Source organism: Arachis hypogaea, chromosome 18, assembly GCF_003086295.3.
Source record: "Arachis hypogaea cultivar Tifrunner chromosome 18, arahy.Tifrunner.gnm2.J5K5, whole genome shotgun sequence".
Classification (NCBI taxonomy): Eukaryota; Viridiplantae; Streptophyta; class Magnoliopsida; order Fabales; family Fabaceae; genus Arachis; species Arachis hypogaea.
This window is the reverse complement of record NC_092053.1, coordinates 108,615,803-108,641,665: the sequence shown is the minus strand read 5'-3', so window position 1 is coordinate 108,641,665 and position 25,863 is coordinate 108,615,803. Positions and strand designations below refer to the sequence as shown.

The window sequence follows — 25,863 nt, the reverse complement described above, 5'->3', positions numbered from 1 at the left end:
GGAGTCCTTTGTGTCCTTATTTCCTTAAAAATTTTCAAAATTTATTCTTGGTGTTCATCTTGATCTTCAAAGTGTTCTTGGTATTCATCTTGACATTCAAAGTTTTCTTGTTTGTTTTCTTTGTTTTAATCTAAAAATTCTAAGTTTCGTGTCATTTTATTGTTTTTCTCTTTCCTCATTAAATTCAAAATATCTTTTCTCTTTATTTTAATTGAATTCTCAATTTTTACTTTTAAAAATTCAGATTTTTATTCTAAATTTTTTTATTTCTATCTTATCTTAGTTTTAAAATTTCAAAATTCAAATCTTGATTATATGATTGTATATATTAAAAAAGAGAATGCTTCAAAATTTGTTTCAGATGATAAATTGATAATTGTAATTATATGAAATATCGCAGAACAAATTTAAAAATATCAAAATCCTAAAGTATGTAATTGGATGTTGATTTTTATATAATATAATTATTAATTTTGACCTATATACTATAAATTATATTTTGTTGACTTTTTATTTTGTTATATTTTAATTTATTTTGTATTTAATTTAGCCTTCCTCTTATAAAATTTCTGGATCTGTCACTGATCTTGTTGAGTTGGATATTGCATCACAAGAGAAAATGAACATTATAGAGTTGCACCTTACAAAACGTTTTTATGAGGAAAAAAAATCGTTCTAAAATTGTTAAGAAATCTGGTATCACTGCTAACAAGGCAGATGGTACTTGCTATTTATTTTGTTTAATTTTGAAAAATGTCTTAATATTTTAACGTACCTTTTTTCTAAATTAGCTTTTATTTAAACTTAGGAGTTCTTACTTTTGACTTGATATGCTTACATTGTTTTATGCATGTTAAAATTTTTAGGATTAGCATAATAGTTAGTCGAAATAATTAATGATACTCTAAATGGAGCACAGACTAAGATACATGACAATTTAGCTTAGGCTACCTCCCTTGGAACAAATATTGCCATGCATTTCAATCTCAATAAGGTTCTAGAAAATTGAGTTTTAGATGGACAACAAATAAAAGATGATGTACATGTTGCAGATAAGGTTTTCAATCTGAACAAAAAGCCATGGTTTAGAGATGACTTATCAGATCCTCTAGCACATAAAGCATGTAAATTCATGACAAAGTATTTTTACCCAAGTCAATATGATGTTTCAAAAAAAAATTGATCTGAACAAAGTACTTGCAGTTGATGATGTAACGGACTTGTTGATCTTTGATTTTAAAGCTTGGGTTGATTTATCAAATCTTGATGGTTAAAGTCGTAGTATTAGATATTTGACTACAGTACAAATATCTTGGTGATGTTAAGTAAGGTGCAACTTAAAAGAAACGTTAATTTATGCTTTTTGAAATTTATTTTATTTTCACAAATTCATCTTAGACATCAACTTGTTTTTTCTTTTAAATTTATCTAAATGCAAATTTGACAGATCTTATGCTAAAGGAGAAAATTTAATTAGTGAATTGGTGCACATGATAAAAAAAAGTTGAAACATTATTTTGATTATTTTGTTTTAGATTTTTCTTAAATTGTTTTTGACAACAACTTTTATTTTGTGAAATGCACTATAAATTCAAAATTTTTTTTATTTAAATAATTGGCAAAAGGTTAGAAATATACTGCTTTTAATATTCTAATTTGTTTTTCCTATCTTAAAAGAAATATAAAATTAATGTCATGGTTTAAGTAACAGTAATTCAAATAGATTTTGAGGAATAAGTTTTTAGTATATATAACGGAAACTTAATACGAACAAACTCAATTTAAGTACTAAATAAAAATTCTAATTTTATTAAAGGCAACATTGGATTAGCACAACATTAAAGAATTTGTGTGTGAACTTATTCAGATTATATTTCATTGACTTTTTAAAAAGAAACAACATACAAACTATGTATAAGGGCTATGTAATTTTGCGACCATTGTACAGTGTAACGATCTAACTCCTAGTATGTCATGATCATACTAGAAGCTAAGTGTCACTAACTTGCCTTATTAATTTTTAACTATTGTTTATTATATGAGCCTGATTCGTTATTAAAACGTAGTTATTTTGTGGGGTAATTTTTTTTTAAAAATGTTTGGTTTGATAAGCAGAAACATTCAAAGATAAAATCACAGGTAATAACAGATGAAGCAGTTTAAAACTATCACACATATATACATCGCACGTCGGTTAACACCACTTAGTTATGACATCCATAGAAGTAGCTAGTTATTAACTATATACATATACATATGACCTCCCAGGCCCTGACCTGTCTAAGAAATCTATAAGCTGACACCCAAGCTAGCCTAAACTCTATACTTTTCTACTCCCACTAGGCTACAAAAGTGAGGGAATCACACTCTAGGTCTTCAAGACTTGGGCTAAGATGAATGTTATCAAAATGCAACATCATCCTATGAAATCTCTGGTAGCTCATGGAAAAGAACTCCCATATCCATCTAAAGGGAAGAATAGGGGATAAGAACTTGGAGAGTTTTTAGTAGAATCAGGTTGCTAGTTAAGTTTATTAATCCTTTGTCATTTACCAGACGTGCAGCATATAAACAGAAATTATGAAAAATAGTAAACAAACAAGGAATATAGAAGGCATCACTCAGAAAACAATATAGAGAACACACACATTCATACAGAGTACATAACAGAAAAGGATGCACAAACAAATATGATATATGTCTAGTTCTAGTGCAGGTCATGAGCTCATATGTCAGTTTCTACCCGCTCCCAACGTAACCCGGTGCACTTGGCCAGATATGGATTTCCAGAGCTAAGCAGGGCTTAAGAACATTATAGCATAACTGCTGTAAGTGTCCTTGCCTTATAGGAACGACACTTCTAGGGACAAGTATGCATGTCATAACTTCTATACGTGACCTTGCCTTACAGGAACAACACTTTTGGGCTGATGTTTGTTTGGAAAGAAAATCAATCTACGGGCATTCCTGTCTTTCATATCCGCCAAAAGGCCTAAATCAACAGTCATCATCCAGCCCAAAGGCGCAATCAACAATAATATCTATAAGCAACCTTTAGCTCACATATTCTGCTTTTCTCAATCTTTTAGGGCCAAGTCCACTTTCATCAATCTCGTATTTCTTCTCTTTCTTATTAATGTTTTTTTCAATGTTCCTGGTCTTTTTTTAGTGCCATAGTTAAGTATAATCCTCTTCTTGTACTTCTCCCTAAGTGTATTATGAAGAAATTCCTAGATTCTAGACTTTTGAATTATTCTTTTTACGTCTTTTATTATAATTACCGTTATATTCCTTAAACTTTTACATTATTTACCTTTTACGTCTACATCTTTTATTTTAATTCTTCTTATATCCTTTAACTTTTAAATATTAATCTTTAACCCTAAGACTTTAGTTATTTATATTCTAGCCCCTAAAGTTTTAGTTAATTATATTTTAACCCTTTAACTTTTGGACTAATTACACTTTTACCTTTAATTTGAATTTCCACCAAATTATAATTTTCCTTAGTTATTCACAAAACTCGTTATATCGTGTCCTGGTGCCTAACGCCAGTGGTAGACACTCAGTGCCTCAAGTCATAACGCATGGCACTTAGCACCCATAACCAGTGATCAACACCTTCGAAGCGTGAACTTCATAGCAAGATGTAGGCACCCAGTGCCTAAAGAATTTAAATTGTGGGGCACCCAGCGCCCATGATGTTTTAAAAGGAGGGCGCCCATCACTTATGTAGTTCCCAAGGGAGGGTGCCTAACGCCCATGAGATTCCAAGAGGAGGGCGCCCAACGCCCAAGGTGCTTCATGAAGAGGGCGCCCAACACCCAAAAATTTTCAGAGAACGGACGCCCAGCGCCTAGCGTTTTAGCCAGTCAATATACATCAAAACATTACATAAACATTTAATTTCAAGCATCAAATAATCAACTACCAACCAAGCATCAAAAACACAATCAACTCATAATTAATGTACCGAATCTTACCTCTTTGTTTTAGCTTACAAAAATTGGTTTCCTCTCGGTGATTACTAGCTCACTTCCTTCCTATTTTTAAATAAAAACAACATTTAAAGCAAGATATACATGATAACTGAAGGAATTCTTCACCTTCTCAAGCTACAATTGATAGATTCTTGCTCTTTAAGACTTCTAAGCAAGAATTCCTAAGCAAGAACATCAACGATATCAAGTTCTTCCATGGTTTTAGCATGGCCAAATCATCAAGAGGATATTACAAGAAAAATACTTCAACTCATCTTGACAAATCTGATATGGTTGTGAAGAGAAAGAAGAGACGAACACTTTAATCGATTTAGATTTACACCAGTTTGGGATTGAACCTAGGAAGGCAAATTGTAGAGGAAGCTTCATCAAGTTGATGTGGATTTGAAATATGAAAGATCAGTTATATTTGACCGATCGAATTAGCATGGAGAGGTATGTGAAGTGTCACATCATGTTATTATTTGGGTGAATCTTGTTTGCAGACAAGTCTAGGTCAGTAGTGTATTGAAAGTTTTTGCCGTTTCTCCACAACTTCGCTGGGATCAGGGAATTCAGTTGGGATCAGCATGCCTAATGCACCTAAACAGAGTGCTATGTCGGGCATCTCTTTTGATTCAAATGTGATTGATGGTCCACTGACACTTTTGCTAACTTGGGTGTGGATATGTCAACCATTTCTTTTGCCGATTCTCGATGCCTCCCCGCCCCAGCATTTCATGCTTGGTACAAGGTAACATTAATTATTAACAAGTTTTACTAAGTGTTGCACATTGTATTTTAATGTTTAGTAAGAAAATTTGCTTAACAAAAATAATGACATCAGGTGGCATAACTAGGAGCATGCTGACCGGCCTTATGGATTCCATTCTCTTGCTTACTTTAAGAGGTTGTAAGACGATATGCAAGAAGGCCATGTATGTTATAAGAAAATAATATAAAATGATATCAATATCTATTTATACTAAACCCTTTTATTATTTGGTGAGTAATCCTATATTTCTTTTAGTGTGTTCAGTTTATTTGATAGACTTATGGTGTTGATCACATTGAGCCAAATATGACTAAGGAGATAACTTGGTTTTATCTAGGGCATTCCACAACAAGGAAAGGATCTAGACGGTGCACATAGGGAAGTCCTAACTGGCCCTAAAAATTTTTATTGGTCCATCAACCACTCTTTTTGGGTAATGCAATGGACCAACTGGTATAGTCACGTTCTTGCAGAGCATCTTATGCCTTTATAGCATCCTGTGGACCTTTACATGTATTGGTATCGTGCAATATGGCAATCACTTGCACTTGTTTGACCTTATGTTGTAAGAGAATCAAGAGGGCAATGCAATGGGGGACCAGTCACCAACTCCAGAGCTGCAACCACCACTACTGCCACAGCTCCAACCATAAGCACCACCATTGCAAGAGCACCTTAACATTTCTTAACCCTATATATTCCTCAAACCCAATCATTGCAATTTGCACCCTCATAATGAACTTAAGATTAACCATATTATATTATACCAAACTTAACTAAATCTATAATATTAATCTACCACATAAATTTTCAAATTACATACTTGCATTCATATATTCAGGAAACTTTGGTGCATGCATGGCCTCCGAATCCAAGGCATGCATGAAAGATGGCTCCTAAAATGGATGCTGGTTTGCTAGTGCATTCGTCACCTCCACGACATTTACCTCTATAGTGCCATCAACTTGATCCTCATCTTCATTTGGATCAACAACCTCATAGTTGCTTTCAAACTCCTCCTTGCTATCCCTATTGTAATCTTCCCATTCGATATTTCGGTCGGCTTGAGATTGTTCGAACTCAATATACAGCTCGATGAATGACATCTGAGAGTGAGTTTCATAATAGATTCTAAACATCTTTTTGCATGCTCGCTTTGTCGGTCACTTACTTAGTTTGAATTTGAATGAACCTACCAAACACTGATATAGGATATCTATACAAAATACATGATACCCTCTTCAATGTTTAAGGATCTATCCTTTCACAAATCACATATTTTAGTTCTTCAAACGAAATTATGAAAGGAACAACAATATCAGACAAATTCTCACATACAAATCTCACTCACTCAGTTGTTTGTAATAAAATATGACCATGATAATATACTCTTTATACAATTCTATCATCCATTTTATTTTTTTACTCATAATGACAAAATCACTTTCACTCAAACTCTCGTTTGTAAGTAAAGAATGATAGCATGTGGTGAAGCGAAAAAGAGTATTGTGCAATTGGTAAAGATGCTGCCTATTTATAAACCATACAAATCAGACTGTCTGATTTGTGTTTTTTCATTTTAATTTTTTTAAAAACATCAAATCAAACCTAGCGAGTTGGGTTTTTTCTAATTAAAAAAATTGCAAAACGAAAAATTGGACCAACTGAATACCTCTAGAAATTCAAAATTCCCTGTGCTAAAGAAATTAGACAGTCTGATTTCTCTACAGATCATGTGCATGCGAAATCATTCCCTCTGACTTTGGTATTTACAATTTAAAAAAGGTTTAATTACTCTGTTGGTCCCTATAGTTTCACTGAATTTTCAATTGGGTCCCTATATCATATCATATTTTGTAACTAAATCCCTACCGTAACAAAAACGTTGGAATTAACAGGATATTCTGTTGAACTATACATAATATAATATACGATTATGTAATATATTTAAAAAATAATGTATAACTAAGTTATTTTCCATTCCTCGAGTTCTCTTTTCGAAATTCATTGAGTTAAGCCCCACTTTGGTCCCTGAGATTAGCGAGTTGCACCGATTTAGTCTCTGACTTTTTAATTGCTACAATTTGGTCCGCCAGATTCAGAAAATTCAACAATGTAGTCTCTCATGTATTTTCCATCACCGGAGCTCAACGTCATCAGTGACATGGCTCAACCCTTGCCATGATGGACCTATTAAAATGACGTCATTGGCGTTTTTACGCTAAAGAAGCCACTAAACGACGTCGTTTGAGGATTTCAACAAAACTAATACACTACATCCCAATTTTTTATTAGGGGTGTAAGTTACTGGACCAGACCGAAAATTGTCGCAAAACCAAACTAAAATTTATAACAACGGAACTAAAAAAAATGGTTTTTTTCCTGACAAAATCGATCGGTTCGGTTCGGTTGGCTTAATGGAAACCAAACCGAAGATTAACATGCAATACTAATGTGTTTACTAGTTTACCGTTTAACCTAACATCAATAACCCTAAGCGACTACTCAGTAACTCATAAGGATGCAGTGCCTCCCTCCCTTCCCTCGCTTTTCTTCTTCTAAACTCTGAAGAATCTCATAATCTCCCTCCCTCCCTCCATTCTACTCCATAGAGCCTCCCTCCTTGCACTAGTCATAGACCGTAGCCATCTCCCTCCCTCTTCCTCCATCCTCCTCCGTCTCCTCCATCCTTCTCATGCAATCCCCGGTAGTGGCACTTTTCTCGCTGTGCCGTCGGGAGTTCAAGGTCCCAACTGCGGCAATCTTCTCTGTCACCAAGCATCTCTCTGTTGCCAAAAAGATAGCGCTGTCACGAAGCACCTCTTTGTAGCTGAGCACCAATCTTTGTTTTGTTTTGTAGAAATTAGACCAACCGGAAAAGATGATGATGAATCTGGTGTGGATTCAAATTAATCATGGTGGCTGGCTTTATTTTTATTTATTTTTTAAGTGTGTTTGTTGGTTTGTAGTTTGAGTTTAAGATAGTATTTGACTATTTGTTAGACATTTTCAAATGTGTTTGTTTTATGTTATGTGTGTTTATTTTAATCATTTCGTCTTCTCCTAAATTCTCAAACGATACTTTCTTTAGTGCCAAAATACATACGACGTCGTTTTAATATGTCTAACGTGACAAGGGTTGAGCCATATTATTGACGGCATTGAGCTCTGAAATGAAAAATAAACAGAAACTATATTAGTATATTTTTTTAAATTTTAAAGATTAAATTGTAATAATTAAAAAATTAATGATTAAATTAATACAACTTGCGAATCTCAAATAATAGAGTGGAGTTTAATTCAAATTCCTTCCATATAGAATTTTTAGATAAATATAAACTCGCATGCTAATGTCATCAGTGCGTGACAATTTCTAGTTAGCTAAAAATATAATTTATACTGTGGCAAAAAGTAGCAACGGATGACAATTCAGTAAATTAAATTTTTTAAAACAGTAACATTTTCAGTAAAAAAGCCAAATTAATTGCACGAATATTCATAAAGTTATGATTGTTTGACCTCAATCTCGGATAGTTTTATTTCACATATCCAACATTATACAGTATTTCTCTTTGATTTTGTTCAAGATTTTTCTCCCATCTTTTATTTTTTATTGAAAAAAGAAAAAAGAAGTTGATTGTTCCATTTTGCGAAAATTAAGTCAAAAGCATCTCGCAAATAAAGAGGCATTTCAACAAAAATGACTTTGAATCAGTGACCGACAAGAGAAGCATATATATCCCTAAAATAATATTCTTGGTACAGCAAATATTTAAATTTTATAGAAGACGGGCCCATATAGACCACGCAATTATTTTCAACTTTGCCAGAAAATTGAAATAACCAAAAGAAAAAGAAAAAAAAAAACCTCTTAATACGCGAGAGTAATGATGATTAATGACACCCACATCAGCAAATTTCCCCTTTAAACAACACACAGAATTAAGAGAAAGAATGATGAATAACAATGCTTGGTTGGAAAGCCACGCTGTGTTAGGCTTTTTCTTGTGCTTCAAGGTCCCACCACCAAATCAAAGGGTCCTTTTCCTCATGTCAATCACCATACCATACCTTAAAATGTAAAAATTTGTATATGAACACAAAATAAATAATATTTTAAGATCTCTCTAAGCATAGAATAATAGGTTTGTAATTCTTTACCGAGTCACTTTTACATAGAGTGCTTTCTTTAAAACTGACGATCAGTGGATTACATTCTTTAGCGGCATTTAGAAAAAAGACTAACATTAAATTAAATTTTTATATTATATTTACTTATTTAATATAAAATATATATGATTAAATTATATTTTATTATTATATTTAGTTTAAAATAAATATAGAGATTGATAGATAAATTTAAAATTTAAAAAATTAAATGAAAGTATTTTTTAAAAATTTAAAATTAAAAAAAAAATATTATTAAAATTTTAATCTCTATTCTTAAAAATTTCAGTCTTCTATGTTTTCATTTTTTAAAAATATTAAAAAGATTAAATTATATATGTCAAAACTGAAATTTTAGTTTTGTCTCTTAATCTCAATCTCAAAACAGCCTTAAATAACTAATAGTAGGAAAAAAATTAGTTACTACTTCGACAATGAATATTATAAAAGATCCAACAACAAAAAATTATTAACAAATTATAATTAAGTAAATTCAAAATAAGAAGGTATTTTACTAACTTTTTTATGACACATTCAAGTATTTATAGGTCCTATCAATATATAATAAATATAATTAAGAATCTAAATATTATGTATTATGCTTTCATTTTGTAACATGATACACATGTTTATTTCCAAATGTAAATGTAGATCAAATACCAAACTAGAAAAGTTAGTTATTTAGACAACAGGCCGCTAAATTCTTAGAGTTGTTAGTTGATTATTTAAGGGTTAAGTACGATTTTGGTTTCTAAGGTATGGGCTGAAATTTTTTTTTATTTTCGGTCTTTTTTTTGCTAAAAAAAGGTCCGAAGGTCTAACTTAATTTTAAAATCGTCATTCGGACGAAAATATCCTTCTCCCTTCTTCTCCAAAATCAACCAGAAAGCAGAGGCAAAAGGAGAAACAGAAGCAGAAAGCAGAAGCAGAATCAACAACAACAACAACAATAATGGATAATGAAATCACAACAACAACAAAAACAGAAGCAAAAAAAGAACTAGAAAACAGAAACAGAATCAACAACAATGAATAATGGAATCACAGCAACAATAAAAGCAGAAACAAAAACAGAAAGCAGAAGCAACAACAATGAAACACCAATGGATCTGCTGGCTTCGGCGAGGAGCATTGATGATAGTCCAACCTCGCGAATCTGCTGGCGTTGACGTGACCTGACTCCAACAGCAGCGACGGGACATGGCTTGATAGTGACCGACGACGGCAGTTCGCGATGAGAACAACGGCAGGGCGTGGCTGGACGCGGTCTTCCTCAGAGCCTCCGTTCCTCTCTTCTCTTCCTCTCTGCTTCTCTTTCTCTCTCCCTCCGCTCTCTCCTCTCTTGCCGTTAGTGTGACCGAACGATGAGGAGCGGCAGCAGCGGCGGCAAGGAGCAGCAGCGCTTCCCTTTTCCTTTCCCACCTTCCCTTCCCCACCTTCTTCCTTGGAACCCCCCCCCCCCCCAATTCCCCCATGAAGCGTGATTCCCTTTCCCCCTTTTCCCTTAACCCGTTTCCTTTTTTTTTTTAATTTTTTTTTTTATTTTTATTTTTTTAGTTAAGGGTATTTTCGGAATAAAAATTAAAAATTTGGTAAAAAGGACGATTTTAAAACTAAATTAAACCTTTAGAATCATTTTGTAGCAAAAAAGGCCGGAGACGAAAAAAATTTTCAATCCCTACCTTAGAAACTAAAATCGTACTTAACCCATCATTTAACTAACCTACTGATCAGTGCATATATATATATATATATATATATATATAAAGAAAACTAAGAAATAATTTGTATGATTTGCCATTATCTTTGGATCAAGGAGAATCAATAATCTTCTCTCTTTCTCTTTCTTCTACAATCCTCTTTCTCAAATCTCAAATTTCATCCATCTGTTATTGTAACAAACTGTTGTATTCTCTGATCTATTTCTTCAGTTTTTACTTTTTAGTGTTTGTTAAGCAGAATTCTAAAAATATTTTATATTTACTTAGATATTTGTCCTTTTATAATGTTTGAGATAATAAATGACTAAATTATTTATTTTTATTTATGTAACCGAGTTAAGGGTCAAATTAATTTTAAAAAAATGAGTATTTTTTCTAAATTTGTCTCTGAAAGATTTTATTAATCAAATTGGTCCTTCAAATATTACAAATTAATTAATTTTTTTCATTTCATCACTTTGTTAACAATTTTTGTCAACAGTTGATGATGTGAAATGTTAACTGACAACATATATAACACTTAGTATGCCTAATTGGACGCTGATAAAAATATTTATAAAAATCTATTAATTTAGCTTCTTTTTCCAATTATATAAACCATAGCTCCAATATAACTTAGTAACTAAATTGATAGATTTTCATAAACATATTTATTTAACGTCCAATTAAACATAATATGTGTCATGTATACTATTAGTTAACATTTCATATCATCAATCGTTGACGAAAATTGTCAATGAAATCATTGAAGAACAAAAATGATTAATTTGTAATCTTTAAAGGATCAATTTAATTGATAAAATATTTCAAAAACGAATTTAAAAAATGAATAATCTTTTAAGGACTAATTTAACTATTAACTACTGTATAGAAAACTTTTGATATATATATATATATATATATATATGTGTGCAATTTTTCCTTTTTTTTTTTTTCCGAAAATGAGCACCTATACCAGTCCAAAAAACAAATTGCAAATGTTAGTTACACTTGCCTGACTTACCCAACCGCCCATTTCACTCTGATTGTAGACATGCAAAGAATCAAAATTGGTAAAACACATGTTCTTGGAAGTTACACACTTGTGCCGAAAGGACCAATAGTGTCAAAAGGTTTTGTTGGATGGTGGACACTTACATAAAGTTGGGAATTATATGGGTCCCTATTGGCTCTTTCACCATTTTCACATGTAAGCCAGTGTATGGCTTACCTTTCATTGACATTTGACCTTAAGAATATTTTGATATTCCATTGAATACCAAAGTTTTTTCCCCTAACAATATACCAACTCTCCTTTAAGTAACATGCCGTCTATGGATAATATACATCTAAATTAACATGTAAGTATAGATTTTTATTACTTCTACTATTTAAGACGAAAATATGGACATAAAACTTAATATGGTTAGTAAAGATGTTGACTATGGGAACAATGAATTGAGTTTTTCTTTCCTTAGAATTGCAAAGTCGAAAAAATTAAAAAGGTATGTTATTTAAATACCAAAACGTATTACATGAACCTAACTCAAATTAGTTATTAAAAACCATGCTTGAATTAAGAATTTAAGGATATAATGGAGTGAATATTAAAGGCCAACCGAATGTATGAAAATTTATATGCAGAAACATTATTAGTTCCTAAAATATATATTCACTCTGTTTGAAAATAATCTAAAAAAAGAAAAATCTTATTTGAAAATTGTAGCCACTATCTTTGGATGTTTGGCCAACCTATTGTTTTCTGATTGAAGTTGAATATTAATGTTAGATAATGACATATAATCATTTATGCATGAATCTTTACCAATGAGTAAATTAGATTAAAATCTAACTTTGTGATTACAGTCACCAGAATGAACCAGCTGTTTCATTTTATTCATGCTACCGCTCACTACCATATAAATACATCAGACACAGATCATACCAAATCAAAGCCAAAATTATTAAAATAAAAAAAGAAACAATAATATCACATTCCGAAAGGAACAAGTTGTGAACTATTATCACCTGGGCGGTGGTGGTTTCATTCTCCGTATGTCTTAAGCAACATGGCCCCACCACAGTGATCATGCTGCAAGCCGCAGACACATGATTTCAATATTTTAAACAGTTTGCTTTTTTCTTTTTTTTTTAAAAAAATTCTGAGGCTTAGCTCTCCTGGTTCCATGTAAGCATCTACCGTGGAAGGAGCAATAAAAAAATAAAAATAAATAAAAAAATTACATGGGACTAAGAAGAGAAAGGGTGGTAAGTGAGGTGTGAGGTAAAGGAAAGTAATGCATGCTAATATGCTATTGCTACAACTTTTTAGCTTAAAGAGTAACCAACCTGGCATTTCTTCAGCTTTTTTAGTTTCCCTTTAGAACATTCATTTCTGTTCTCTGAGCCTCTTTCCATCCTCTATCTTCTAGTAACTATCTTGTTAGGATCGGTTTGGCTTGGTTCAGTTCGGCTCGGATTGCTCTGATTTTCATGAAAAGCAGAATTTAGCATAATGGTAAGCTTCACACCATAGATGACATTTTACTTCATTTTTTTGTTGATCTCCTTACCTTTTTTTTTTGTGATGGTTCAGGGAACGCCTGTGAATATCATCGTCGGATCACATGTTTGGGTTGAGGATCCTGAGATTTCATGGATTGATGGTGTGGTGACAGAAATCCATGGCAAAAATGCTACCATCGTTACTTCAAATGGAAGAACTGTAAGCTTCTTTTCTTTTGCCTGATCATATAACTGGAAACTCAAAAGCTCTGTTAGCTATTAGTGAAACAATACAAACTTCCTCAGAACCTTGTTCTTGACTATTATGGATCCAAATTGTAGACATGGGGGAGCTTTAGAAAGAATTAAGCTATGTTTTCTCTCTTTTTTTTTTCTTCTTCTGTCATTGATTTTTCTTCGACCAAATATGTCAAAACTAAGACTATACTCTGTGATTATCTGATTTTTGGTTTCTCATATCTCTCCACCTAAAGGCAATAACTAATCCGTCGCGAATCGGAGATCTATTTAAGCATTGTCGCTGACCAATGAGTTGCTATTTACTTCATAATAGCATCAATGCCAAAGTTTTAGCATTAGAGCTACAGTTGCAATTTTCAGCTTCACTATTACTAATATATAATTTAAATTTAGTCACAGAAAAATATTTTTCAGAACATAAAAAATATATATAACTTCTTTCCCTCAAATATGCCCAAATTAGAGTTTCAAATCATAAAGTAGCATTTTGTTTTCTAAATAAGAGACCAAAAGCTATACTTGAAAGTCAAGCATGTATCACTATACTCTTGAGCTAAAGATACAAGTAAACAAGGCAGATAAACATTAGCATTACCTTCAATTTCAGGTGGTGGCAGAGATTTCGAGTATTTATCCGAAAGATACAGAAGCGCCAGCAGCAGGAGTTGATGACATGACAAAGCTGGCATACCTCCATGAGCCAGGAGTCCTTCATAACCTTGCCATTCGTTTTTCTCTTAACGAGATATATGTGAGTCGCAACCGGTTCATAAAACTCTATATGTATTTATAGGCCAATAGTCTAAGAGAAATGAGCAATATTTAACATCTTGAAATTGAAATAAACAGACATATACAGGGAATATCTTAATTGCAGTGAATCCTTTTCGACGACTGCCACACTTGTATGATATCCATATGATGGAGCAATACAAAGGAGCAGCATTTGGAGAGCTTAGCCCTCACCTTTTCGCCGTTGCCGACACCTGCTACAGGTATATAACAGTGCAGAAATAGATTTGGAGTACATTTAAAATCAGGAAAAGAATTTGATGAAAATCAAAATCATTTAACATGTCAGGGCAATGATAAATGAAAGTAGAAGCCAGTCCATTCTGGTGAGTGGAGAGAGTGGAGCTGGTAAAACAGAAACCACCAAAATGTTAATGAGATATCTAGCATTCATGGGAGGAAGATCAGGTACGGAAGGAAGAACGGTAGAACAACAGGTTTTGGAGGTGAGTTTGAATACTTATTGAATTGTTTCTTCAACCGCTGTTAACACCATGTACATGTAGTAACATTTTCACTTCTTCAGTCCAATCCAGTGTTAGAAGCATTTGGAAATGCCAAAACTGTCAAAAATAACAATTCAAGGTAAATTTTAGAGGCTGTTTTTCAGTTCAGATTTTATGTCATAGTTTCCACTTTTTTTCTTAACCTTATAAAACTGTCGGAGTTTGTGGCAGTCGTTTCGGCAAATTCGTAGAAATCCAATTCGACAAGAATGGGAAAATTTCTGGAGCTGCAATTCGAACATATCTCCTAGAAAGGTCACGAGTATGCCAAGTGTCCGACCCGGAGAGAAACTATCACTGCTTTTACATGCTTTGTTCAGCACCACCAGAGGTGAATGAATTCTCCATAATAATCCTGAAAGAAATTGAACATAATTTATCACTCACAAGACTGACTGTTACAATTTACTCAATAGGATGTCAAGAAGTACAAGTTGGGGAATCCAAAGCAATTCCACTATCTTAATCAATCAAACTGTTATGAAGTTTCAAATGTAGATGATGCAAAAGAATACTTGGAGACCAGAAATGCAATGGATATTGTAGGAATCAACCAGGAAGAACAGGTATAGGATCATCACATTTGTGCATCAAATTTTATTATTTCAATGAAGCATTAATTTCTTTCTATACATACATTTAATTTAACAAAATTTCCTTACACAGGATGCTATCTTTCGTGTGGTCGCCGCAATCCTCCACCTTGGTAACATTGACTTTGTCAAAGGGACTGAAGTTGATTCTTCCAAACTGAAAGATGAAAAATCACTCTTCCACCTTCGGACAGCTGCAGAGTTGTTCATGTAAAATTCATAGATCCATCCACAAATGCCTCTAGTTTCAGTGTTTCACCTTTAGTGTCCTTTGACTCACCATTTGTTCAGGTGTGATGAGAAAGCATTAGAGGACTCACTTTGCAAGCGTGTCATTGTTACTCCTGATGGCAATATTACAAAACCACTCGACCCGGACTCGGCTTCTTTGAGCCGAGATGCTTTGTCAAAGACGGTTTACTCCAAACTGTTTGATTGGTAAAAGAAATTAATATCATTATATACTGTCTTTTAGCAGTCTGATACTAGATTTAAGACAATAATTCTGACAAAAAAAACCAGCAATAACAAAACTTAGATATCTTGGAAATATTCTACTACTACTGAACAACAGCAATCATAATATTAATTCACAATAAATCCTAAGAAACCATCCTGCAAATAAATTATCTCTACTTCCAATTAATAAGAGGGGTTCATCTATCATGTGCAGATTACAAATTGAGAAAGTTTTTATTGGAAATACAAAAAGTTTTAAGTTTCCAATGCATTTGTTCTGTATCTATTAAATGAAAAAATTTAAAACCTTCCACTAATGGTAAGCTTATTAAATGAATTATCAAAATATGGCAGGATTGTTGACAAGATTAACAGTTCAATTGGTCAAGACTCCAATGCAGTAAGCATAATAGGAGTCCTTGATATTTATGGGTTTGAGAGCTTCAAAATCAACAGGTATAGTACAATAATTTTGCATAATAAGGAAAATTTCTGCATTCCTATATTATATAGTCTTAACCTTTTCTACATTTTGTAAGTTTTGAGCAACTATGCATCAACCTAACGAACGAGAAGTTGCAACAACATTTCAACCAGGCAAGGCTATTTACCTTACAAACACAATTTGAGCATTTTTGTTGCTGCAAATATTAATATAGAAATGTATATGTTTCAACAGCATGTATTCAAGATGGAGCAAGAAGAGTACACCAAAGAGGAAATCAATTGGAGCTATGTTGAATTTGTGGATAATCAAGATGTTCTTGATCTTATTGAGAAGGTAACAAGAGACTTTGTGTCATCATTGCTTGTGTATGGATCAACTATACCAGACGAAACCACGAAAGACATGAAACTGATTATTTCTTGCTTGCAGAAACCTGGGGGAATAATTGCTCTTCTTGATGAAGCATGGTATGTCATTTTTCTCAAAATATTGTGAATATATCCAAATAGCAAGACAGATGAAAACAAAATTTATAACAAGCATGGAAAATAATTTCCAAAAGAGGCGCAAACATGTTGGTCGAACTCGCTTATACAGTACTAAATTAAAAGCTCCCCTTCAAACAAGTGAAACCACCATTTGAATTTGTATTTGTATTTTCTGCAGCATGTTCCCCAAGTCAACTCATGAGACTTTTGCACAAAAGATGTACCAGACATATAAAGCACACAAGCGCTTCAGCAAACCAAAACTTTCTCGGACAAACTTCACAATTAACCATTATGCTGGAGATGTAAGCTCAATAAGCTCTTATTTTCTGTGTCCATAAAGTTTGAATTTCTTTCTTGGCCATCCAATCCAGTCAACAAAAAGTAAAAATGTTAATTTCTTGTCACAAATCCTTCTTAGTACAGGTCACATATCAAGCAGATTATTTCCTTGATAAAAATAAAGATTACGTAGTAGCGGAGCATCAAGCTCTTTTATGTGCATCCAAGTGCTCATTTGTTGCAAATCTTTTCCCTCCTTTACCTGACGAAACATCAAAGCAATCAAAATTCTCTTCCATTGGTTCTCAGTTTAAGGTAATATCAAATGGACACTTGTTGCTTCGAACACTTAACCAATGCATGAATTGCTTCTGAATCTAATCTTAAACATCCAGCAACAACTACAATCTCTCATGGAGACACTGAACACAACAGAACCACATTACATAAGGTGTGTGAAGCCAAATACAGTCTTGCAGCCAGGAATCTTTGAGAACTTCAATGTCCTAAATCAGTTAAGATGTGGAGTAAGTTAAATGTTTCCTACTCTCTAAAATGTACAAGAGTAAAGTAAATTAGATTATTCCCTCCCACCAAAGAAGTTTATTCAACCGGTGAACTTGCAGGGAGTACTTGAGGCGATAAGGATTAGTTGTGCCGGATATCCAACAAAAAGAACATTTGAAGAGTTCCTTGACCGTTTTGGAATGCTAGCTCCGGATGTCCTTGATGGGTATTAGATTATTTTACTTTACAAGAAAATGACAATTTTAGTTTTATTAAAAGAAAACTGAAAATCATATTCATAAAACATTATAGTGTAAGAATGATAAATCGAAGATGTAATACAAGAAATCTTATGTAAAACTACCTGAAGCATAACTTGAAAATAACAATAAGAATTATCTATTATGTAGCTCATATAGATATCAGAAAATGAATTGAGACTGACTTGAAATAAAAGCATAGGCCTATTGTTCTCATTGTTAAGTCTTAACTCAAACAAATATATATTGTTAAGTCTTCACATATAAAACCTCATGACAATTGAGTCTTTCTTCTGTGTAGGTCGGATGAGAAAAAGGCAGCTATTGCCATATGTGATAAGATGGGATTAACAGGCTACCAAGTAAGTATATACATTCCATAACATGTCAGATTCAAGAAAAAGGCACAATTGTTCCAAAAAAATTGCTAGTAACTTATAAGTTATAAGCTCTAATTCATTTTCCCTCGCCATGTAATGTCACTTTCGATCAGATGGGGAAAACAAAGGTATTCCTCAGAGCTGGACAGATGGCCGAATTAGATGCACGAAGAGCTGAAGTCTTAGCCAAAGCAGCAAGACTCATACAGAGACAAATCCGTACACATTTAACAAGAAAAGAGTTTATCACCTTGAGAAATGCTACAATTCATATCCAGAAAATTTGGAGAGGTAAGCTGTCTTCACATAACTTTCTGTTTTCAGTTCATGTATTCCTATTTCTTGATTGCATCATTGTGATGGTGTTGTGCCAAAAGTAACTGAACTGAATTATTTTCCTCTGGCATTAATATTTCAGCAAAACTTGCACGTGAACTCTATGAATATATGAGGCGAGAAGCAGCCTCAATCAGGATACAGAAGCATGTGCGTGCACATAGAGCAAGAATGAATTACACATCATTACAAGGATGTTCTATAGTAATTCAATCTGGAATGAGAGCATTAGCCGCACGAAATGAATTTAGGTACCGAAGACAAACGAAGGCTTCAATCAAACTTCAGGTAAAGACAGCTAGAAGGAGTATCTAACACCAAAATAGATCATGAATTTATGACCACCGTATTCATCTACATGAATTATATGAATACTGTGTTTTTAGATTAAATGTTGACTATTCTATTTTATATTCCTCTCAAAGACACAATGGAGAAGAGTTCAAGCTCTTTCTGATTACAAACAACAAAAGAGAGCAGCTATTATATTTCAGTGTCTCTGGAGAGCCAGAGTAGCTAGAAGAGAGCTCAGAAAGCTTCGGATAGTGAGTTTTATTTATTCTTATGTTTCGTATTTCATAAGCTTTCTTCCAATTCTTTTAGAATATCTATAAGGATTAAGGAAAGAAGCGATATTTCAAAAAATAAAAAGGCATGCTCATTTTTAAGTTACTGTGTAGGCTGCAAGGGATACTGGAGCACTTAAGGAAGCAAAGGACAAGTTGGAGAAGCGTGTTGAGGAGCTTACATGGAGATTAGACATCGAAAAACACATGAGGGTAAGGACTCTTTCAACTAATACTCCATTATGAATGCCAAATCGCTTTAAGTGTTATGGTGGATAGATGTAAAAAAGAGGCAGCCCAATGCACAAGCATCCTGCATTAACGCAGGGTCCGGGGAACAGCCACACTCAAAGGGTATAATGTACGTAGCCTAACCTGATAATTACGTCAGTGGCTGTTTCCACAGTGAATAGAAGTAAAATAAAAGGAATTATTTTGATTCAGAATATTCTCTTAAATCAAAAGCAACTGCACAGTCCATACTGCCAATCATTCAAAATAGCAGTGAAAGGAGAAACTAATTTGTTCATAAAGCTATTGTATCCACATCAACTAATCAAGAAAAAACAAATTTCAGGTTGACCTTGAAGAAGCTAAAGGACAAGAGATTGCAAAACTACAAAACACTTTACAAGAAATACAAGGTCAGCTAGATGAAGCCCGCGCTGCAATTATTCATGAAAGAGAAGCAGCAAAACTAGCAATTGAGCAAGCACCACCAGTAATTAAAGAGGTTCCTGTTGTGGACAACACAAAGCTAGAGTTACTAACAAATAAAAATGAGGAGCTGGTGGTAAATCTCAACTTCCATCTCAGAATAGTTCAATTTACTTTCAGAAGTTTAATGCTGAAAACATCAGAATTACTATAGGTAGAAGTTCCAATACTGCGGATAAAATTTCATGAAAGAAATTATGTGATGTTTTTAAGGAGTATAAATCGAAAGAAAGGACTATACTTTTAACCCTTTTTTTTCTTAAGAAGAATGCTGTCATTTTCCAGTAGAAATTTAAGTTACAAAAAAGTAGAAGGAAATGTAGGAAAAGAAAGTTATAAAATGGTGCCTCATGGAATAGAATGTATGATTATTTGCAGAAGAATAGAAACTTCCTCATCCAAGAAAACGTATAGATTCTTCGGTATTAAGATAGAAAATCCTGCTAAGTGCTAACACAATTTCGGATGCAATGTCAAACCATCAAATGACGATTCAGATAGTAAAAATACAGCAGCATATATGCATTGTTTTTCACATCATAATTAATACGATGACATGTAATTTCATTTAACTTCTGAATACATAGACTGAAGTAGAGGAGTTGAAGAAGAAGATTAAAGAATTTGAAGAAAAGTGCTCAGCAATTGAAAATGAGAATCAAGCTAGGATTAAAGAGGCAGAAGAAGCACAACTAAAAGCAACACAACTTCAAGAGACTATTGAAAGGTTGCTTAGCTCCGAATCATGCAACATCCTTTCCATCATATATATTGCCACTAACGGTCTAGTATTTTTAACTCCAGATTGGAAGTGAGCCTGTCCAACCTCGAAACTGAAAATCAAGTGCTATGCCAGCAGGCATTGGTAGAATCAAAAAATGAAGATCTTTCTGAAGAGATCAAAATGTAAGAACTATATACTATTTGCACCTTCTATTATTCCTTTTCTTTTGTGATATCTAGCATCAGAAAACATCAGTCTGGCACTGATGAACTTGAATCTAGCCAACTTTAAATTTTAGTATCCCTTGGCAATATGGTGATAATATAAATGACATGCTTACTTTAATTTTAGGCTCTCTCTTCCTTTATTTTCCTTTCCGCAAAAAACAAATAAATAAATAAAAATTCATGGCGTCTTTTACAATATTTGTTACTTTCTTTTCTGTACCTTCTACAGATAATGCAAATAAGTGAATAGTTTTAGTGAAGATTTAAGAACTTACATCAAATACCAGAAGTAATTGCTACAATAATCCTGGCATAATATATAGTCTTCTATAGTGAAATACTGAAACTCTAATGCTTTCTGTAGCCTAAAGGATCAGATAGCAAACCTAGAATCAGAGAATGAACGCCTGCGGGACCAGGCAGAAACAGCTGCCATGGAGCAGAAAGTTCACCCAGATATAATAGCAACAAACCAGGAAATTTCTGCTGATCAACACGAACAACATATCCAACAAAGAATTGTAGCAGATAATGTGACTCCACAAATCAAGGTATACTTTAAATTTTCTTACAAAAACAAATCATTTTATGACATTATCTTTTATGAGGGTGCAGAATCTAGACAATGGACATCTAGCCGAGGAAGAATGCCGTGGAAGAAAAGTATTTCCAACTCACCTCATTTGTTCATTTTGTATTTCTGGGTAACTAAATAAAATAATGTTCTATATCAAATAATAAAAATTATATTTTCAGGAACCAAGAGCAGCTGCCCCCTTCCTTACAAAACAAAGATCACTCACAGACAGGCAGCAGGTATGTCTCTGAAATCTAAAAGCAATTAGGGAAAGAAGTTTCAGAGATCGAAATATTTCGAGATAGCATGCAGTTGAACATTGAAATAAATGGTTGCTTACCACTTTGAATTCTCCTGTAAACAGGAAAGTTATGATGCACTGCTCAAGTGCCTTACCGTAGATAAGCGTTTCGAGAACAACAGACCAGCAGTTGCTTGTATTGTTTATAAAGCACTTCTTCATTGGAGATCCTTTGAAGCAGAGAAGACACATATATTTGATAAAATTAGTCACACCATCCGATCATCTATAGAGGTAGAATCTTCCAAGAACTTTAATACATCAATAAAGATTAAGTAATTCTAGTTAACATCGTCTCTTGAAACTTCATGTATTATTAAATCAACTTACTATTTTTTATGTTGGCAGAGTCAAGAAGGAATCAATGATCTAGCATATTGGCTTTCAACAACTTCAACACTTCTGTTCTATCTGCAATGCACACTCAAGGTCAGCAACACAACTAAGACGGTGTCGCGCAATCGAAACTCCCCTGCCACTCTATTTGGAAAAATGGCACAGGTAAGCTTTGAAGACTCCAATTTCCTTGTATTATATCAATATAAAAGAAACTATATTGGTTGTTGATATACAAAACCAGGGTTTACGTTCATCTTCATTGGGAATTGGGATTTCAAGTGGTTATAGTGGAATGGTGGACAAGCACAATGACCAATCTAAAGTGGAAGCCAAGTACCCAGCAATTCTGTTTAAGCAACATTTGACTGCATATGTTGAGAAGATATATGGAATGATCCGTGACAGTTTAAAGAAGGAGATCAGCCCATTCTTGAATTTGTGTATTCAGGTAAATCATCATTTTCAAGAAAACCTTCTATAAGAATCTAGTACCTCCAGCAGTAAGATAGAATACTAAGCTGCGTTTGGTTTTGAAAACAGAACAAGACACAAAAATTTGTATTTTTGTATTTATCTAGTGATAAATTGAATATAAGAAAGAACAAATTATAGAAGTCCAATTTACTCACATCTCCTCAAAACATCTCTGAAAAAAAAAAAAGTAAGGCAACTAGCAAGAACTACATCAAAATGCTAACTCCTTAGGAAATTAAAGCATCACCTCACAATAAAAACTAACAAATTCTCACGAGACAAATGTTGTCATGTACACATTTCCACACATCATATATATCAACCTCCAATTTGCTAGGCCAGAAGAAAAACTTCCAAATCACATGGGATTAGATATGGGATGATCTAATAAATCTTTTATCACCATTAACAGGCACCAAGAGCCATAAGAACCAGATCAATAAGAGGGTCATCCAGAAACATCCATTCGAATATACTTGCAAAACAACAGGCACTGCACATGCACTGGAAAAGCATTGTCAACAAGCTAGATGAAATCTTGGGTGTACTGTCTGATAACTATGTAAGTATGAAGTAGTACTCAATATTTTCTTTGTTGGGTTATACTTACAAGAGAAGAGATTTCACAATATTCCATGATCTTGTGACTTCAGGTCCCTTCCATGATAACAGGGAAGATATTTAGTCAGGTTTTCTCATTCATGAATGTCCAACTCTTTAATAGGTGAGACAATTTTCTTCAATTGCTCTAAGCATATTTGAGTAGTAAACACTGATTCAATTTAATGTAAGTTCTCCTAATGCTGTGAACATGATTCTCTCAGTTTGTTGCTTCGTCGAGAGTGCTGCTCCTTTAGCAATGGAGAATATTTGAAGGCAGGTTTGCATGAGTTGGAACTGTGGTGCCTTAAAGCAACAGATCAGGTAAAGATTAGATATTTGCCATAAACCATGGCCAGAGTGAAAAGGACAGAAGCACAAGAAACTCACTTTCTATGTATTTTTACACTGCAGTTTGCTGGGTCATCTTGGCATGAACTCAAACAAATACGCCAAGCTGTCGGATTTCTGGTACACAATCTGATTGAGATTAAAGAGAATTCACTCTTCCTTTCCCTTTCCCTCTATTCAATTCTTAAAAATTGCTTCATTTATGCAGGTCTTGCATCAAAAGGCTCACAAATCTTTGGAAGAGATCACCAATGAACTCTGCCCGGTAACTTGACTAACTCATCCATCCAACACATCAATATGCTTCACTCAAACTTAAGGATTTCTATTAAGGATGATCTCTCTAAACTCTAAATTCACATGGTTAAAAGTTCTAGGGGAAAATGGAGTTATTTTAATTCATGTCAATATATATAATCTAACATTTTTTTTGTTTACTATTTTCCTATATCAGGTGTTAAGTATTCCACAAATATATCGTATTGGAACTATGTTCTGGGATGACAAGTATGGATCTCAGGGATTATCTCCAGAAGTAAGTGTTTGTCTCTTTGTTCACATATATATGCAGAACTAATGCTCGGTTGTCCAAATATTTTTCACAAGCTTTCATTTCCATTTTAAGGCAAATACTTGCATACATTGTTTGCTTCAAAAGGCATAATAAATGACAATCAAGTAGCAATACCTAAAAAACTATTGCTAATCTGCTACAATAATCCACAGATAGGTATTAAATCTTGGGGCAACTGACCAAATTTCAAAATGGGAAATATAACTATGAACAATATATCCTAACACCAAAAGAACTGACCCTGAATTCACATTGAGAATTAAAACAATTGGGACAACTATCATGAGTTCATTCTGCATTAGATAACCTTACACAAAATTACAGATAAAGCCTAAAAGCATGTTCAAATTATTTCTTGTTATTATTATTCTGTACAGGTCATAAGTAGAATGAGAGTACTTATGACAGAAGACTCGACAAGCATGCCCAATAACTCATTCCTTCTTGAAGTGGACTCCAGGTAATTAATTATTAATTTGTTCCTATATCCATTCTAAACTTTACTTTTTGTATGATCCATACCCAGAAGTCATTATGCAGCATATAGAAAACAGTATATATTCAAATTAATTCCTAACGAATTTTAAATCAGACATTTTGGTCCTCAATAAATCTTTATTACTTTAGAAGTCCCTGAAAATTATACCTCTAAGGCAGATTAGTTCCTTTATCACTTTTAATGAAATTTATAATATGTGCATTTGGTACATTAATCTTTAACAAATTTTATTATAAGACAAATTAGTCCTCCTTATATAGAGACCAATTCGTCTCCAAGACCTCAAATAATAAAATTTTGTTGAGGATAAAAAAAATGTCCGATTTAAATTTTTTTGGGACCAATTTAGATGTTTGCTCTATGGAAAAATATTCTTTGACAAGCTATTGCACTGTTTCCTTGTACAACATTCAGCATACCATTCATGATGGAGGAGATGTTCAGGTCTATGAGTGACATCAGACTATCAGATATGGAAGTGGATCCACCACCAATCCTCAGGCAAAGGTCTGATTTCCAATTCTTGCTGCAACACATTGAAAGCGATTCTCAGTAACCTAGCAAAACTTTGGTGTTCATACACAGTTATACTTTTTGATTTCTATTTATTTGATTTGAGTTTGGTGTGAGGAGTGTAAATTGAGTGAAGAGGTGAGGGATTGTAATTATTTTTTTTTAATCTATTCCTTTTCATTTGTTTTCTGGAAGTTCCCTATTTTTTATTTTTGGGTAAATTATATTTTTTGTCCCTAAAGTTTGATAAAAGTTTCAAAAATACTCCTAAGTTTTATTTTGTTTCAATTTTGTCCCAAAAGTTTTCAATTTGCATCAAATATACCTTTGACGGCTAATTTTTCATAACATTCAAGACCAATTCAACAACAATTTCATAAGAACAACCCTCAACACAAGCAAATCAAGCATAATTTTTATGCATTATTGTTAGATTGGTCTTAAATTTTTTGAGAATTTAGCCGTCGAGGGTATATTTGATGCAAATAAAAATTTTTTGGGACAAAATTGAAACAAAATAAAACTTAGGGGTATTTTTAAAACTTTTGCCAAATTTCAGGGACAAAAAGTATACTTTACCCTTTATTCTTCTAGGGCTTCTTTTCAAGAAAAAGGAATGCCACAGTGAAATTTGATATTGTTGTACAGTATAACTTTTGAAAGAAATGGAATGAAGGAAAGCTTGATTTTTGTTATGTATATTTGAATATGATGCATAGTACTAGGAAAAGACATAAATTTATATTTTCATGTGAGGAAAATGTTATAATCATGACATATTTTGTTTGTTGTTCACATGCTCAAATTTATTTTTGGTGACTAAACAAGAAAGAAAAGAAAACAAAGGAAACAAAAAGAAAGAGGAAGGGCCCCTAAAAACCAGCAGCTAAGTCCCTTGTAAGTAAGATGTGAATCTCATTCCAAGGCTCCAACAACTCAGTTTGGGGGTATTATTCACTACT

General features: G+C 33.3%; 1 protein-coding gene across 3 annotated transcripts; it reads left to right on the top strand.

Annotated features, from left to right (window-relative positions):
- The first annotated feature begins 12,711 nt into the window (after positions 1–12,711).
- On the top strand, positions 12,712–25,596 carry LOC112771008 (myosin-12). Of its 3 annotated transcripts, none has more exons than XM_029295108.2 (40): positions 12,712–13,140; positions 13,219–13,347; positions 13,996–14,139; positions 14,238–14,383; positions 14,470–14,626; positions 14,707–14,765; positions 14,858–15,017; positions 15,103–15,252; positions 15,353–15,489; positions 15,571–15,717; positions 16,093–16,194; positions 16,278–16,335; positions 16,418–16,519; positions 16,616–16,653; positions 16,853–16,979; positions 17,101–17,271; positions 17,352–17,483; positions 17,583–17,689; positions 18,025–18,085; positions 18,217–18,394; positions 18,522–18,727; positions 18,865–18,984; positions 19,120–19,218; positions 19,583–19,798; positions 20,310–20,449; positions 20,527–20,628; positions 21,038–21,206; positions 21,289–21,336; positions 21,430–21,489; positions 21,615–21,785; positions 21,900–22,052; positions 22,132–22,338; positions 22,777–22,926; positions 23,018–23,088; positions 23,189–23,288; positions 23,379–23,435; positions 23,524–23,580; positions 23,770–23,850; positions 24,267–24,349; positions 24,803–25,596. In XM_029295108.2, the coding sequence occupies exons 1-40, from the start codon at positions 13,138–13,140 to the stop codon at positions 24,942–24,944; spliced, it is 4,740 nt and encodes a 1,579-aa protein (XP_029150941.1). In that variant the 5' UTR covers positions 12,712–13,137; the 3' UTR covers positions 24,945–25,596. The 3 variants fall into 3 exon arrangements, with proteins under 3 accessions (XP_029150941.1, XP_025671327.1, XP_029150942.1); XM_025815542.3 differs by having other exon boundaries at positions 21,038–21,224; XM_029295109.2 differs by lacking the exon at positions 21,289–21,336 and having other exon boundaries at positions 21,038–21,224.
- Positions 25,597–25,863: the final 267 nt, after the last annotated feature.

What these genes read in the sequence shown, in the direction of transcription:
- LOC112771008 (XM_025815542.3), top strand. An exon ending in TTTGTTCAGCACCACCAGAG is followed by an intron (nt 15,018 to 15,102) that starts GTGAATGAATTC and finishes TTTACTCAATAG; the next exon opens with GATGTCAAGAAGTACAAGTT. An exon ending in TTCTTGATCTTATTGAGAAG is followed by an intron (nt 16,520 to 16,615) that starts GTAACAAGAGAC and finishes TCTTGCTTGCAG; the next exon opens with AAACCTGGGGGAATAATTGC.